This window comes from Grammomys surdaster, unplaced genomic scaffold, assembly GCF_004785775.1.
Source record: "Grammomys surdaster isolate TR1022 unplaced genomic scaffold, NIH_TR_1.0 173, whole genome shotgun sequence".
NCBI classification, from domain to species: domain Eukaryota; kingdom Metazoa; phylum Chordata; class Mammalia; order Rodentia; family Muridae; genus Grammomys; species Grammomys surdaster.
In genome coordinates this window covers 2782833-2800024 of record NW_021604621.1, presented here as the reverse complement: position 1 = coordinate 2800024, position 17192 = coordinate 2782833, and the positions used below count along the sequence as shown (strand labels likewise).

At 37.2% G+C, this 17192-nt stretch overlaps 1 protein-coding gene across 5 annotated transcripts in view; it reads left to right on the top strand.

The window, feature by feature from the left end:
• Nucleotides 1-17192, top strand: part of Acsl4 (acyl-CoA synthetase long chain family member 4) — a 65865-nt gene that overhangs the window by 23548 nt on the left and 25125 nt on the right. Inside the window, exons 2-6 of one of the 5 annotated variants that reach the window (XM_028767465.1) lie at nucleotides 463-512; nucleotides 9474-9710; nucleotides 9951-10128; nucleotides 11963-12072; nucleotides 15818-15956. In XM_028767465.1, the coding sequence (XP_028623298.1) occupies nucleotides 9483-9710; nucleotides 9951-10128; nucleotides 11963-12072; nucleotides 15818-15956 (655 nt within the window). In that variant the 5' untranslated portion in view covers nucleotides 463-512; nucleotides 9474-9482. Of the gene's footprint in view, nucleotides 1-462; nucleotides 517-9180; nucleotides 9711-9950; nucleotides 10129-11962; nucleotides 12073-15817; nucleotides 15957-17192 lie in introns of all 5 variants that reach the window. The other 4 variants (XM_028767464.1, XM_028767463.1, XM_028767467.1 and 1 more) reach the window with 4 other exon arrangements.

Sequence of the window (17192 nt, the reverse complement as noted above, 5' to 3'; positions counted from 1 at the left end):
AGACTAAGTCTAATGAACTAGCTAACTTTAGCATCAGACAATTTTTACTTAAGATTCACATGAGTAAGGTGTTCAATCACAAGGACAAGCCACACATGGCAAAAACATGTTTTTCCATAGAGACGCATGAATAACAGCTGAAGTCCGTTCACTTCTATCAGCTACACCTAGAAGGATCACACTGTTTTCAAGCGCAGTTGTACATTTTTGAAGAAACTGGGATCACAAACCTTGTCTTGTTTGCTTGGCGTGTTCTCACAAGCGTTCACAATCCCCCTTGCTTGAACTCCTGTTATTACTTCTTTGAATCAGGCACTCATCTTAGTAGTTTATTATTTTGCCTTGGGTAACTGGCTTATTCTCAGCTAAGGGGCACAGAAAATGTGAGCTATCACCCGATTTTCTTTTGCAAAGACTCATGTCCCATGTCACTGTCCTAATAAATGTTGTCTCTCACTGCAGAGTCAGATCACGGGAGATACACCTGTTCTTAAAAGTGAAAGAAGAAATCTGTAAGTATGTGTCCTTCAGGACTTAAAATATATAATTGTATCTGCATTTCAAGGCTATTAAGGGAAGAACTTAGCAATATCTATAATGTTCAAAAGTAAAAGCAATATCTATAATGTTTCCCCAGTAATGGCAATACTGGGGAAAGTAAAATGGGAAAATATATTTACTTTATGCACTTTCTAGAGTTTCACCCATACGTCACTCAAGGGGAACAGTAGAAGGGTAAGAGTAATTAAATCCTTTCTTTGAGTCGTATTTCAAAATGGAGTTACACATCAGAGTTTAAATTTTGAGCACTGAGGTGGCCAAGCTATTTTTGACAGCCTTCTTTCTTGTCTGTAAAATGGGCTGGATCGAAAGCACACAATTGCTCATTGATTGGACATCTCAGAAATTAAAGCTTATTGTACCTTAGTGATTATTTGTCAAATGGATGTAAATATTGATCTATCTGATGGACATACATTTAAATATCAGCGTTGTCTTTTTCTAAGGTGCTTGCTTATTTCTGGACCAGGATGCAGAGTCAGATACAACAGAGCACTTGAAGTCATACTGTTTGAGACTTAGAACTTGAAAATTCCCTACTTCAGTGGTTCCCAAATACAGATTTTTAGACCAGTGTTACCCAGTGGAGAAGTTTTTACTAGTCCACTCAGAAGCAGGGCAAAAAGGAACAGTAGGTGTGAATTCTTTTTTTAATGCTAGCCATCTTCAATGTAAAGGCTATACTGGTCTCAGTTCGAAGGGGTAAGCATTTATTTTATAAAATGATGGTGATAGTAAGTGGTAGGGATATTTTTAAAACCCACACCTGGCAACAAAAGATCTCTGTGTCATTCATTATACCTTTATCTTTAAAAGCAAAACTAGACTTTGATGTGTTGAAATCTGAATCCAACTTTCTAATTTTACAGATGAGAAATGACAGGCTCATTTGTTTCTGACTTGACAGCTCAGCAGCTCTGACATTGCCTGTCTGGTATTTCTGGTCTTTTGAGAATTGGTTTCATTGTTCCTAAGTTATGAACTTGAAACAGAAGGTGAAGTAGTTTTTCCATGATAATGACTGATTTCCAAGCCTGAAGAAATTCAGACGATCGAATATTTCTTACATCTCTAAATCAATGGCCACTAGTTAGTTTGCCTTAGAAGAATCTTAAACATGGCTGCAGAGGAGGCCAGAATTAGCTATTTGTTTCCTAAGGTTCTGTGCTGCTGCTTGATTGACAAAGTAGGTAGCATATCAGTAAGCTTAGTATTTCTTCAGAAAAGAGATTGCTGCCATTGGCGGTGGGGGGCAGGGGTGGAGGATGTCAGTATATCAAGCCTCTGTTATCTCTCCAGAGAGGACTACCTTCTTTTTCATGTTGTACCCCTATCTAAGCACATAGGTACATATTTATACCAATTGACACACAGCAATTGATCTGGGCTTGGGCAGAAATACTTTCAAGGTGGAGAGTAGGAATTGTCAGCAAGTTGTCAGAACTCCTGACCAGTTATGTTCAGACGTTTTCAAACACTGCCCAGTAGCACTTTGGAGGCTGTCCATCATTTGTCATAACTTTGCTCCAGCTATCTCAGAATAGGTTTCAAAATAAAAATAATTTCCTTATTGCCTTTGCCTCACTCACCTTGGTGAGATACAGGCCAGGCAAGCAACATAAATGAATGTAAGAAGCAAGAACCAAGCGGAATATAGTCCTGACCTGAATGTGTACATACTAACTTTAAGAGTAGTTTCCCATGGGTTTTTTTTTTTTTTGCAGTCAAGAATTCAGTATTTTTTTTAATGTCCAAAGCACTTGTAATGAATTGTGAAAGTAAAAGTGGCCTTGGGGGATTATCTCTTATATGGATTATCTCTGGTTTAATGAACATGGATTGTAATATCATGCTTTGCCAGTAGGTGCCACCTTCTAGTATATTTCTCCTCCATGTTACTTATATATATTAAATTACACAGTCAATTACCAATGGAAGAAATATGCATATTTAAAAATCAGTTGTGTCTCATACCTTGAAATGAGTACGAGACATATAGTCCTATACAGTAATGTGAAGTGCGTAGGCAGTAACATTGGCTCCTAAATCTCCACATTTCAACATACAGAGATAGGATCCCAATTATACCAACCTATGACCTAGATGAAACATCTGATGCCTGCTGGGGATCTTTTTAAGGCATTATGGGAGGGAGGGCGCTCACACTAGAGCATGAGCGAGCATCTTCACCATGGCTGCTGGGGTGCTTTCTTTCCTGGGAAAAGCTGGAAAGAGACTGGCAGGATGGCGACTTCAGGAGTTAACCCTTCTCCAGGTGATGAACTAAATAGGCTGGGCTAATCTTGTGAGGTGTGCACTCAAGGATCAGTTGTGATCATAAAGTACTTTAAAGCAAAGCAATAACTAGTTATCTGTACATGTTTGTGAAGGGCAGTGTGTATGCTTGTACACATGCCCATTCTCCAAGGTTTTAGTTTGTTGTGTTTTCTTCTGTTTTAATAACAGAGTTTCGAATTTGATGAAAATTATTTTGTATTGGTTAAAATGATCATTGGTTTCAGGGTAACAATTTTGAGCTTGGTGAGACTGACCCAGGAGTCTGAGATAGGTAAATAGATAGATAAATGGATGATAGATAGATAGATAGTAGATAGATAGATAGATAGATAGATTATCTGATAACAAGAGATCTTGCTAGCTAATCTCAAGTCATTTATTGTCTTAAAATATTAACAGTTTCTAAGTTTTAATGTTAAGCTGTGAAGCAAGTTAGATTGTAATGCATCTCTTTCAAATCTTATTTGCCAAACGTAGGTAGATATTCATTCTGTAACATAGTATGTAAACATTCTCATGTTTCAAGGTCAGAATGTAATAGTGTGTGAAATATTTTTTTATAAAGCACTCCACCCTTTTATTAAAATCTTGGTGATGCAACATGTATTTAGAAATATGATCTTTTAAAGTATAGCAAGTACTCTTATCTGTTTAATCTGTTTAATGTTTAGTCTGTTTAGCATGATTTAGTGTTTGATAGATCCAACTGTGGCCAATGTTTCTTTAGTTGATGTTTAATTTACTCAAGTAAAATGGGACTTAAAAATGTGAGTAAAAATAATATGTGTACAGTGGACTGTTGATTCTCAAATTGACTTACGTAACAATTTTATAAAACCTTAGTGCAGTGGTTCTCAACCTTCCTAATGCTGCAACAACCCATGCTGTGGTGACCCTCAACCATAAAATGGCTTTTGTTGCTACTTCATAACTGTAATTTTGTTACTGTTATGAATCAAAATATAAACATCTGATTTTCTGATAATCTTAGGCAACCCCTGTGAAAATGTTCAACCCCCAAGGTGGTTTTGTCCCCCAGGTTGAGAACCATTGCTTTAGCTTAAAAGATCCACAATGTTAGTTAGTTAGTTAGTTAGTTAGTTAGTTTGTTTGTTTGTTTGTTTTTTACTATGGTTGCAGACGCATTGATCCTTGCTTGGTTTGATTCATTTTCTAAAACTTTTTTTTTTTAAGTATCTTGGCATTAATCATTGTAAATTGGTATTGTGTGACATGCTTCTGATGGAGAAATTTCTTCTTTTAAATTCAGACTTTAATCAGTATGGAGCATTTACTTTGGGCCCTGGAGCTGAATGTATGGCTAATGCTTTTTGCCTTTAACCTATCTCGGAGTTTTTGAAGTAACTGGAATGAAATAACTGACATCAGAACAAAAGTAAAATAAAAGTGTATTTGATTCTTTCCTAAACCTTCTGGGATTTGCTAGGTATCTAAAGGGCTTTTTTTTTTTTTTTTTTTTTTTTTTGCCTCATACAATGCCTTTGGATGAAGGACAAATCATGCTCAAAATTGTTGCTAGTATTTCTTCCTATATAAGGTTTGTCACTTTTTAGCACTCTGAGCAGATGTTAGAGATACCGCATACAGACTTGCACGTTAATAAGCATAGAGTCTAATCATTGTTCAGCTGTGCTTTGGCAAACTCTGTACTTAACAGTCTCTGAGTTTCTTATATCTGTAAAGATAACACCTTAAAGGGCTTCTCAATAACTATTTATGAAGAGGATTCCTACCTCAAATACTGATACAACTTCAAACACACAATTAACTGTCCCATAAGTGGATGCTATCCTAAAGCAGAAGTCCATTCATCACCTGACTTCAAGGAAACACAACTCAGTTTGCACCCCAATCGTATGGGGGTGCAGTATAACTTCTCTTATAGGAAAGGCCAGCATCCTTTTCTAAGAGTCATTTTAATTACCAAGGCTTTTAAGAGCACCCTGTTTCCTAGAACTTTGACACAATATTTTTTTCTAAAAAGTTAAGTATATTCAGATTATTTTATTTGTGCATACTTTTAGTTTCTAATTCAGACCAGTTCCACATATGCACTTCTTCAGTACAATGATTAAATAGAGGTGCTGTTCTGGTTGGTGAGATTTCAGCAACAAACATCCTCCTGAAGCTTCTATTCTAATGGAGACACAGACAATAAACATGAAGAAATATGATCCAATAGTATATATTAGTGAAAGGTGGTAAAGAGAAAAAGGGAGTATTGTAAGAGGAGTTTTAAAATAGCTGGCTAGAGAAGGTCTGGCTGGAAAGCTGTTACTTGTTTAAAGATGGAGAATAGGCAAAGATTATATTTATGTATATATATAGGGAGAATAATTCAGGCAGAAAGATTAAGTGTGAAAGTCTTGAGTCACAATATGGTATGCCCCTGGGACAGTAATGAATGTGTTGGAGTACTGCAGTGTGCCAGAGGAAGGGGATAGTAGGACGATGGGAAGTCAGAAATTCAAGGAATAGGGCATATATCCAAAGAGGGAAGGCTGGGTAAACTATACTTGCAGAAGGATCGGTGGCTATGCTTTCAGCATGCTAAACTTGAGATGTTTAATTGGCTTCTACATATAACCATTGAGGAAGCCATTGATTATACAAATTTGAAGTTTCAGGTAGATTCTCAGGCTTACTTAGGAGTCATCATCATATGAGATATTTCAGTCTGTGAGATGACATGATGTTAGCACAGGTGAGTGGAACTAGGGAGGCACTTGAGGGATCCAGGGACACAGGGACCAAGAAGGCAGACTGACAATGCTAGAGGATAAGAAGAAGACAGTTTCAATCTGGTGTCTTGGGAGTGAAGAGAGAAACCAGCTGTATTAAAGGAAGATGACTACAGAGCTTTAACTGACCTTGTGGTCTGACAGTGTGGATGTCATTGGGGGTACTCATCAGAGGACTTTAGACGTGCAGTGGGGGACAAAGACATGAGTATAGTGAGGACCTGAGCAAACAAGATGTGGAGACTGGGTGACAGATTATACAGAGAGCTCTTCTTAAGGATTTCTAATGAGAAGAAGAAATGAGGTAAAGCTGAGAGTTAGCTACGAGAAGGAATGGTTTTTGTTTGTTTTGTTTTTTGAAAAAAAAATTTTTGAGGCTGGGTTTCTCTGTGTATCTCTGGCTGTCCTGGAACTCATTCTCTAGACCAGGCTGGCCTCGAACTCAGAGATCCACCTGCCTCTGCCTCCCAGGTGCTGGAATTAAAGGTGTATGCCTTTAATTCTGGAATAAAGGAATGATTTATAAGATGAAATGAATGCTAGACTGTTAGAGAAATATGGATGGGAATGATTCAGTGGGACAGTTTACTACCAAAGGCTAGACCAGTTCCAGCATACAAAGCTATGCTGTCCAGACAAAGAGGGAGGAACATTAATAGTTAGTTCATCCAGTCACAGAAGAGAAGTGAGCATATGGCCATAGATATATGAAGGTGAGTCCATGGGGTCCTATGGAGGCTGATTCCAGATTATTCTTGATTTATCTACAAAATAATAAGTCAGGACAACAGCCAGGAATAAGCATGTAGAAGAGTGATGGGGGTCTGAAGATAAGACAGGATACTTAGAAGAGTAACATAGTGGATACACTAGTTAAATAAGATTTTTGTGTACCATCTATCTAGTAAGACATTCAGCACAATGATATGTTCTTGCACACGAAGGTGTGTGAGCACAGGTGAAAATTAGGTAGAGATTTGGCTTGACCCAAATCTGATTTGATTTAGCTGTATCAGTAAAACAACATGAGAATAGGGCAGAGGCTGATTCTGATTACCCATGGATTTTAAGTAAGGAAGACAAAAGGTTGGTCAATGAAGTAGATAATTCAGATAGTATTTCCATTTTCCAGGTAAAGCTGCTAATACAGAGCTTTTCAAGTCACACTTGATAGTACATACTGAGGTTAGAGAGACCTGAGATCTCCTGGCTCAATCAAGCTCATTGCCTGGGATATCAGGGTTATATAGACTGTAGTTCATTTTAGTACAGTTGCAGAATATTTATCTGTATCTCTGTACTAAGCACTAGAGATTATGTAGAAGAGAAGGCATTTTTCTTCTACCAAGACTTATATCTCTATGTAGCATTTATAGATATAGATCTATATTTTCCACCACTACTCGGCTCCATGGAGTTATTCTAGGTGAAGCAGGAGTTTATGATATCCCAGGAGCTTAGAACTCCCTGGAAACTTCACTCCTAAAGCACTACCACTTAATAACCAAGTACACTGCTGCACTCACAGCAGATGCGAGAAGAGTTCAGAGGGATTAGTGAGAGATGAAAAGTGGGCCTCAGTGTGGTGAAAGACTGTGTATCCTTGAACAGTCTTTTGTGATCAGATTAAATCAGCAGGCCTTAATTTTCTTCAAGAAATTAATCCTTTGAAAACACAGTGAAATTTATGAACTCTACTCAGAGATTCATGAGTTGATATAAACAATTTTAAGATATTCCCGAAACCATCTCAAGAACCCAAATGGATGACATCAACCTTTACCTACACATTTTTAAGTCTACATGATTTATTTGAGACTTTCTAAGTTTAAATTCTGATTTACACTAAGCTGAGAAATTGCCTTCTTGGGACAAGTCTGTCTAGTCACTCACTTCTTTAAGTTTTTAAAGGTCTGTTGCAAAGCTCAGCCTTCAAACACCCAAGATCACTCTTCCATCAGAAGTTTCTTAACTGCCTAATACAAGAATCTTTCCTTTATCTGCTCTCCTACATTACTAAAGATATCTACCCTTTACTCTGCTACTTGGTTACGTCTTCATTTCCACACATTTAGGCAGCTGACTTCAAAGCATAGAGCAATAGTTCTAAAGCAACATTTTTTTTTTTTGAGGAATGGTCTATTTATGTAGTCCTGGCTAACCTAGAACTCACTACATAGACCAGGCTGGCCTTAAACTCGAAGATCTATACCTCTAGTTCTCAATTGTTAGGACTATTAGGTATGTGTCACCAGCCTTCTTCCAGGGTTTCTTTCTTGAAACAAAGGTGCTTTGTTACTCCTTTATAAGCCTTAAAAGACAGTCACAGGCAAGCTATCCACATTCATAATTTAAAAAAAAATATGCTCTTAATATGTGGAAGTTTGAAAAAAATGACCCCCATAGGCTCACAGAAAGTAGCACTATTAGGAGGCGGAGGTCTTGTTTTAGTGGGCGTGGTCTGTTTGGAGGAAGTGTGTCATTGCAGGAAGGCTTTTAGGTTTCAGATGCTCAAGTCAGGCCCAGTGTGGTATTCTGTTACTGCTGCCTGCCAAGCTGGATATAGAACTTTCAGATACCTCTCTAGCACCATGTCTGCCTGTGTCCTGCTATCACTTCCCACCATGATGACAGTGGACTAAACCCCTGATCTGTAAGACAGCTTTAATTAAAGTCTTTCCTTTTAAGAGTTGTTGTGGTTTTATGGTGTTTCTTCACAGCAGCAGACACTCTAAAGACATAACGGACATATTTTAAAAAGTACAATTTGAGAAGAGATCTTGAAATAAGTCCTTGAGTGTGAACATTCCCAGGGGCAATAGTCGAAGACAAAGCATGGCTTCAAATTTATATAATGTCCCTAAAGAACTGTACCACCCCATTTTCAAATGACAAATTGTTGAACTTAGGGCAGCAAATACAAAGAAGTAGAAAGTGACCACCGACAGTCTTTGGCTATAAATTGATTCTAAGCTTTTAATCATTTATATAGATATAGAGATAGAGATAGAGACAGAGACAGAGACAGAGACAGAGACAGAGACAGAGACAGAGATAGAGATAGAGATATAATAGACCAAGGCTAGGACTTAACAGTGTTTCAGATCTACTGGTACATTATTGAGCACACAAAGTCACTAAGAAATTACTAACCATATTGTTCCCATTTAGAAAAGATGGTGATCAGTATTTTAGAAATGTATCTTAACAAGTAAGGATAATATCGCCTGGGCGTTCTTTGCATCGTCATACATTGATGAGAGCATGAAATGGCTATTAACAGGCCTTTACAGACGAATACAGAGCACTTTTACAACTCTACCCAGAAAAAAAAAAACGAAGTTCAGAAGTTCTTTCACTAAAAAATGTTGATGTCAATAATGACTAAACTGAAAATGTTAGCATTTCATGCCAGTTACTTCATCTTTCCATATTGAATCAATTATAGAAACTAATAAAAGGTCTGAGTATTTTAATTAATTGTGCTATCAACTTGCTAATATTCTTTTGTTTTTGTTTTTTTCCTATTCTCTGCCTGGTTCATTGTCTTTATCTACAGGTGTACTTTATTGTCGGCTTCCAAAGATTACTAACTTTTATCTTATCACTAAAATTGAATTCCCTTGGCTATACTGCTACTCTTCCTGCTGCTTCCATTATTGCCTTCTTCAGAAACCTAAGGCTTTAAGAAGCCAAAGAATAACAGCAAATAAGCGCCATTTTCGAAGCCTTTCCACTATGACACTTAAGCTAAATGTGCTCACCGTTATATTGCTGCCTGTCCACTTGTTAATAACAATATACAGTGCCCTTATATTTATTCCATGGTATTTTCTTACCAATGCCAAGAAGAAAAACGCTATGGCAAAGAGAATAAAAGCTAAGCCCACTTCAGACAAACCTGGAAGTCCATATCGCTCTGTCACGCACTTCGACTCACTAGCTGTCATAGACATCCCTGGAGCAGATACTCTGGATAAATTATTTGACCATGCCGTAGCCAAGTTTGGGAAGAAGGACAGCCTTGGGACCCGGGAGATCCTGAGTGAAGAAAATGAAATGCAGCCAAATGGAAAGGTTTTTAAGAAGGTAAAGCATTTGTGTCTTTTTAAATTTGTTTTAGTGACAGAGGTGTGGTTTACTTTAAATCAAGTGCATTTTAAGAATGCTGGCACTGGATCCTGGTGCTTGGTAATGGAATCTCAGAAGTCTCACAGCTTCTGAGCATTCACATCATGGGATTTTTTGAGAGTTCTAGGTTTGGAATAGTATTTTAATTGCTTATTTGAATAAATATTCTGATAGTGGAAAACGTCTCACTCTTAACAGTTGATTCTTGGGAATTATAAATGGATAAACTATCTTGAAGTGAACTGCAGAGTGAATAACTTTGGAAGTGGCCTCACTGCATTGGGACTGAAACCAAAGAACACCATTGCCATTTTCTGTGAGACCAGGGCGGAGTGGATGATTGCAGCGCAGACCTGTTTTAAGTACAACTTTCCGCGTAAGTACCTTGTGCTTTTTGCAGGGGAGAGGGAGTGTTTTGCTGACATGCAGAGTGTGTTCTGAGATGCTTCTGTCTAAAAGTCAGCTGATTTCGAAAAGTAAAGCATCTGCATAGCTTGCTTGAGATCGAGATCATGGATTTGTTCCTCAGCACTGAAAACACATACACACACACACACACACACACACACACACACACACTCACACAGTATTTCTTAGGTATTTTTCTTTATGATTATATCCACAAAACATGGCTAGGATCTAGGAAGATGGCTTGGTGGGTAAAGGACGTGCTGTGCAAGTACAACCTGAGTTCAAATCCCTAAGACATGCAGAAAGTTGGATTTGGTAGCATACATCTGTACTCCCAGCTCTCCTAAGGTAAGGTGGGAAATGGAGACATGAGAATTCTTGGAAGCTCATGGGCCAGCTCTCCTTCATACACAGCAACAAAAACACTAAGAGACCCTGTCTGAAAGGCGGAAAGTGAAGTCCAGTACCCAACATTGTCTCTGGATTTCCAAATACACAAACACACCATGGGCAAATATATGCCCATGTTCCCCCCCTCACATACACACACACATTATATACACATAAAGATAAATAAATTAAAAATATAGCTAATAGCTCTTATTAAGTAAGACTAGCAACATGTAAGAGTTGGTTTAGGAGCTGAGAAATTACTAAGTATAATTCAGAGTTTCATTTTTTTAATTAGAAGAATTCTAGAGGTGGAAGGTATGGTTTCTGGAGACTGTAGAACAAAAGGGATTGCTTACAAAATTGTTCATTTTTGCACTTTGAACTGTCCTGTTTGACATATGAAATAAGCATGCACTAGCTGTAACTGGCGCTAGAGACACAGGAGTAAAGCTGGGTATGCATGTTTCTGGTTGGCAAGCCTTTGTTTTTGCCATTATACAGAAATAATTTTTGTAAGATTTTTTTTAAAAATTTTAATTTTGGTACATATGCGTATATGCCTGCATTTATGTAAATGCACTGCATATATGCTTGGTGAGCAGAAGCCTGGAACTGGAATTACTCATGGATGTAAGCAGCCACGTGGATGCCGGGATCTGAACCCTTGTTTTCTGCAAGAGCCGCAAGACACTTAGCCACTGAGCCTCTACAACCTAAGAACTAATTTTTAATAATTGAGCATAAAAGAATGCCGTGTTGTACTCGAAGTACTTGGTTGTTTCAGGAAATAAGAGTACTGCAGGTTAAGTGTAGGGATCAACTTTTATTTCAAAGAAAGATAGATGCTACAGAAATGTTTCCATAGGTCCTCATCACCCACCTTGGCCAAGCAATGAGAAAAGTGCCTGTTTCTGATGCCTGGGCTATTTCTAGTTACCAAAGGAAAGCTGAATCTCCACATCTGTCTAGCAGATGTCACTCAATTCCAACTGATTTTACTATTAGTGTATGCTGTTAATAGTGTACACTATTAGTGTATGTTGTCTGGAACACATACCTACCTACCAGCCTTGCTAGGTAAGGTCATTACTGACATTAGAAATTGAACCCATTGAAATCATTTTGGAAGGAGTAAGGACATTATTTGTGGCTGATCTTCTGACTTGAGATCTTGAAATTTTCGAAAACTGGCTTACCTCTTCTTTGGGACAATGACCAATAACAATTTATGCCACAGACAAGCTGAACGCTCTGGCACAACTTTTCCCACTTTGATTCCTGGGAATTTGTATGGCCACAATTAAATCAACTCAAATCATCAAGTGCTGTCGTGGCTGTAAGGCCTTCCTTGAGTAACATATCCTGAAAAGTCTCAAATATACAATTTTCATGTTTTTGTTACATAGTTGTGACTTTATATGCCACACTTGGCAAAGAAGCTGTAGTTCATGGATTGAATGAATCTGAGGCTTCCTATCTGATTACTAGCGTTGAACTTCTGGAAAGCAAACTGAAGGTAAATATGAAACTTAATTATTTTAAATGCATATTTAATTTTCAACCAATTTGTAAAAAATGTATGTGGATATATATGTTACCATGTGCTATTTCAGTGTATGTCTATACTGTGTTATGTTCAAATCAGCTTAAAACGTGTTTCCATAAACATTTTTATTTCTGTATGGTGAAAACCTTGAGTATACGCACTTTTAGTTTTTTGAAATAAATATTTGATGCATTATCAGTATAGCCCTCCTCCTGGGCAGTAACACTATATTCTTGCTCCATATCCAGCTGTAACTTAGAATCCATCAATCAGTCTCCCTGTCCTCCCACTCCTCTTGCTTTACCTAGTCTCTGGTAGCTACAGTTCTACCCTCAGCTTCAATTTGCTAAGGTTTTCTTATATTTCACATGAATGAGAGTACATGCTACTTATCTTTCTCTGCCTGGCTTGTTTCACATACAGTGATGACCTTCCGTTGCAGCCAAACTTTTGAAAATGGTAGGCTCTCCTTTTTATGGTTGAATAGTAGTCCAACGCATATATATATATATAACACATCTTCCCTATCCGTTCATCAGTTCATAGCCTGTATCCATTCATTGGCTATTGTGAATAGTACAGTATTGAACATGAGAGTATAAATGTCATTGACGTAAGGATTTCATACCTACAGAATTTCCAGTATTAAGATTACTATGGTCATATAGTAATTCTATTTTAAAGTTTTGGAGGTTCTTCAGGACTGTTTTTGTATGACTATATTGATGAAGATTTTCATCAACAGTGTGGTGCAAACATGCCCCTTGTTCTATAGACTTACCAGTGCCTCTCGCTGTTTGATAGTAATCATGCTCTTAGGAGTTAGGTGAAATTTCATGTGGTTTGAGAGACAAAATCTCTCATGTATATCTGTTGCCCATTTTCATTTGGGTTCTTTGACTTTTTCTTTCTGAGTCTCTGGATATGTATCATTTCACAGGTAGGCTTTGCAGTATTTTTATCCTGTCTTGTAGGTTCTTCCTGTTCTGATGATTGTAACCTTTACTGTTAAGAAACTTTTTAGTTTCCCATAATGCTACTCGTCTGCCTTTTCTTCTATTTTCTATGCTTTTGGAGTTTATCCAAGAACAAAACAATAACAATTGAAAAAACCCATTCCACTTCAATGCTCTGAAACATTTTCCCAGACTGGGCCTTCTCCCCCAGGCCCTGCTTCATCTGAAGAACCAGTTCTTCTTGGTCTCCTTTATCTTTTGTATTGATGTCTGTTTCACGTAGCTCCGTTCTTTGTTATTTCCTTTCTTCGGCTTTAGTTTTTAGTTTGATTTGTTGTTGATTTTCTACGCTTTTGAGATACAATGATTGTTTATTGAAGTCTGGTTTTTTAAAAAAATGTACACTTTCAATACTATAAATCTCAGATTTGATACTACTTTTGTAGTATCCTATATATTTTTAATAACTTGTATCTCCACTTTTATTTGTTTCAAGGCAATTTTGAAGCTTCTTTTTTGGTTTCATCTTTGATCCATTGTTTGGGTCATTTAACTTTCCTATATTTGTGTAGTTTATTAAGCTCATTATTTTCTAGTTTGATTGTCAGAATAGCTAATTGGCATGATTTTAACTTTAAAAATCTAATGAAACTTGTTCATATCCTATTCAGTTGTCTATATTGGTAAGAAGTGGAAAAGGTTGGTAGTGTCTGGAAGAGAACCACAAAACCACATTTTGTTCAAAATGTCATAATAGTGTGAAACATTTTAACACTGATTTAAAAATATTTTAAGAAGAAAAACATTTATTTGGTCATTTATTTTTTTTAAAAAACCATTTTATTAGGTCATTTGTTTTAGGGTACAATTTAAATTCTGGATTTTTTTGGTTCTTACTGACTTCATGTGTCTATTGTTGAAAGTGGGGTTTTAGTTTGTCACTATATTGAAATCCATCACTGTCTTTCTGAATGCTTGTTTTATAAAGCATTACTCAGATATTTGGTGGATATATATTTAGATATTTTTCTTTTTGTATAGCTTATTCCTTTAGTTTGTTTGTCTATTGGGGTGGGACACATGTCTACATGCCACCATGTAAATACAGAAGTCAGAGAAAAATTTGAGGGTGTTGGTTCTTTGCTTCCATGTAGGATCCTACATGGATTTCAGGTCACCAGGCTCAGAGGGAAGTGCCATTACCCACAGAGCCATTTTGCTGACCCCTGTCCTTTTTTCATCATACAACAAGTGGCCTTCCTTTTACTTTCTTTTGCTGCTTTTGATTTCAAGTCTATTTTACCTGATACTTAGTATAGGTATGCCTTTAGAAATGTAGTAAGTTGATTGGATGCACCATATCGTTAGGCAATCTTTTTTTATTATTATTTTAATAATTTATTTTTTTCAAATCGTAATTCATTCACACAGGGGTTATAAACACAGAAAGGCAGGACGTGGGGAAGGGGAGGACACTGGAGCATGGGTGTTCAGGGGGAATACAGATATCTTTCAGAACAAGGTATTGGCTGGGTGAAGGTTCAGGGGACAGGTCACTATGACTCTGCCTATGACTCACTTGTCCTTATCTAAGTTGGTATTATCCTCCAAGGCTACCTATTTACAAGGTCTATGACTACTCAGGCTGGTAAATTTCCACAAAAGCTGCCTGTTTACAATAGCTTATAGCCATCTGTTTCAATGTTTTTCCACTGAGACCCAAGACTTGGTGTTAGTATACATGTATGACAGGCCTATTGCTGATTTTAGGCCTATGGCTGATTTTAGGCCTTCAGTGTGTAAGCAGGGCTACCCCTGACATCTCCTCCCTTCTCTAAGTATAGAATGGCTGTGGTGATTCTAATCTTGCGAAGGTGGGAATAGAGGCTTGACCTCTAGTAATTGAAGGGGACCTTGTAATGGCTCCGGTCCCCCTGTTGTTGTCCAGTGAGGCATGAAGGCCATACCCATTCCAATGTCTTTCCTGGAGAGGGGATACTTTTGACATCAACCCCTATGCAGTCAGGCTTGTCCCTCAGGGAACCCAGATAGATATTTTTATCTTTTATTTATATTCCCTTGCAGTGCTTAGCCTCGGAGTCTTAGTTAGGCAATCTTAATCCATTCAGTCATTCTGTCTTTTCCTTTTAATCTCTATATGTTTCAGTTAACTATTGGAATGTAGGGCCTTACTTACTGCAACCAATTTTGTGGCTTGTTTTCTAGTTTTGTTGAGGTCTTATTTACCTCGCTTAATAGTTTGTTTCATGGTTTGCTGTAATGACAGATTTTGATCTGTTGCTTTTTATTTTTGTTTGCCTGTCATTGTACTTTTGCTTTGTGGTTACCAAGAGGCTTCAAAAGTACATTTTTGTGATAAGCAACATTAAGATATGAAGAGATATGCTTATGATTAGAATGAAGAGAAACAGAAAGAGAAAATACACTAGTAAGAAAAATACCTGTCTTCCTTCCCTGCTCCATTTAAAATATTTATTATCTAGTTTTACATATCTATCTCTTAGCGTCTTATCATGGTTGTTATTATTTTTAATTGTTTTGGTTTTAGTAGTTTTCATCTTAAAGATATGGATGGTTTATTTAGTATTTATGTTTACAGTACTAGAGTACCCTGAATTTGTCTATAATTACCATTGACAGTGAAATTTACTTAGTAAACGTTTTCCAGTCCTCTCAGTTAATACTAATTTTTTATAGTGTGACAAATTGAATAGCTGGCTTTTATTTCTGTTCAACAGGCGGCATTATTAGATATCAGTTGTGTTAAGCATATCATTTATGTGGATAATAAGACTATCAATAGAGCGGAGTACCCTGAGGGACTTGAGATTCACAGCATGCAATCAGTGGAGGAGCTGGGATCCAAGCCAGAAAACTGTAAGTAAAGCAGTTGAAATTAATTTCCTCGTGGATTCATATTTGTTATTTTAGCAGATTAATAAAAAAAATTGGCACGAGTAAAAATGCTGGAGCTGTTTGATTTAAAAGTGATCAAGACTGCATTTGCCAGTAAATTTCTTTTTCCTAAAGAAGGCAGTCCTGCCTGAATTTCTTGAAGACAGCAAGTAGACTTTAGGTTTAGTTTTTTTTTTTCTTCAAAACAATGATCAGAATTGAAGTGAAAATTTTGTTGTTGTTTTTTAAACACAGATACATATTTATAAGAATGTGTTTTCATTTTAAACCAGGTGTGGGGTATGAGGTTGCTTGAGATTGCGCACAGCAGCTGACTATGATTTGCCTTGTGCTCTAGCAGGTTTGTGTTTTTGCCAGCTGCCAGTAGTTTCTGAGGGTGTGTGACATTTGGAATTCTGGAGACTCTTTAGATGATATATAAATGCTAGGGCCCTGAGAGGTGTTGTTGTTGAGTTGTGGGGTGTTGGTTGGTTGTTGTTGGTTGTGGATTGTTAAGTAGTTCTGTGCAAAGAAGAAACAACAACAATAAACATATCCTGATGCCCCAAGGAACTCAGTGCCCCTAATCATCAGGAAGTAGTCTAGCAATTGTGACACCCCTTTTCCCAGTTTTCCATTTTTTCTTCCCTATCTAGTGTTAGTGGGTTGAAAGTGTAGAAGAGAAAAGAACTCATGAAGTAGCCAAAAGTCTGGCTACAACAGAGTATCGTGTTAGCATTTGTACCATAGAAAAGAAGCTCAAAGGCCAAATATTTTTTTCTTTTTACTGTTCTGGGCAGTAAACATGCCTCTGATTCAACTAGAGAGCATACATCTCACTGTACATCCTTTGAAAAGACAATCTAGAGCAAATCAGTATCTCCTGGATTGATGCACAGAAGTATAAGAGACCCATGGAGAATTGCCTGTTATCACCAAGTTGATACTGTGAGATTTGGGCATGCTTGTCTGGGAAGTTGGGATCCATAGGGTCTATTACTGCCAGTTCTGATGATTCACCAAAACGTTTGACACAAAATCTTAGAAAATATTTATCGGTCTTCACAATTTTGATTGACTACTGGCACGGATCACTGACATCTATTTGTTTCCAGGATAAACAGGATCCGTATATTTTTATTATACTACTTTACCTGAGTAAAGAGTCATTATCATGTGTCATAATAATAGATATTATATGTAGCGCTATGATACATG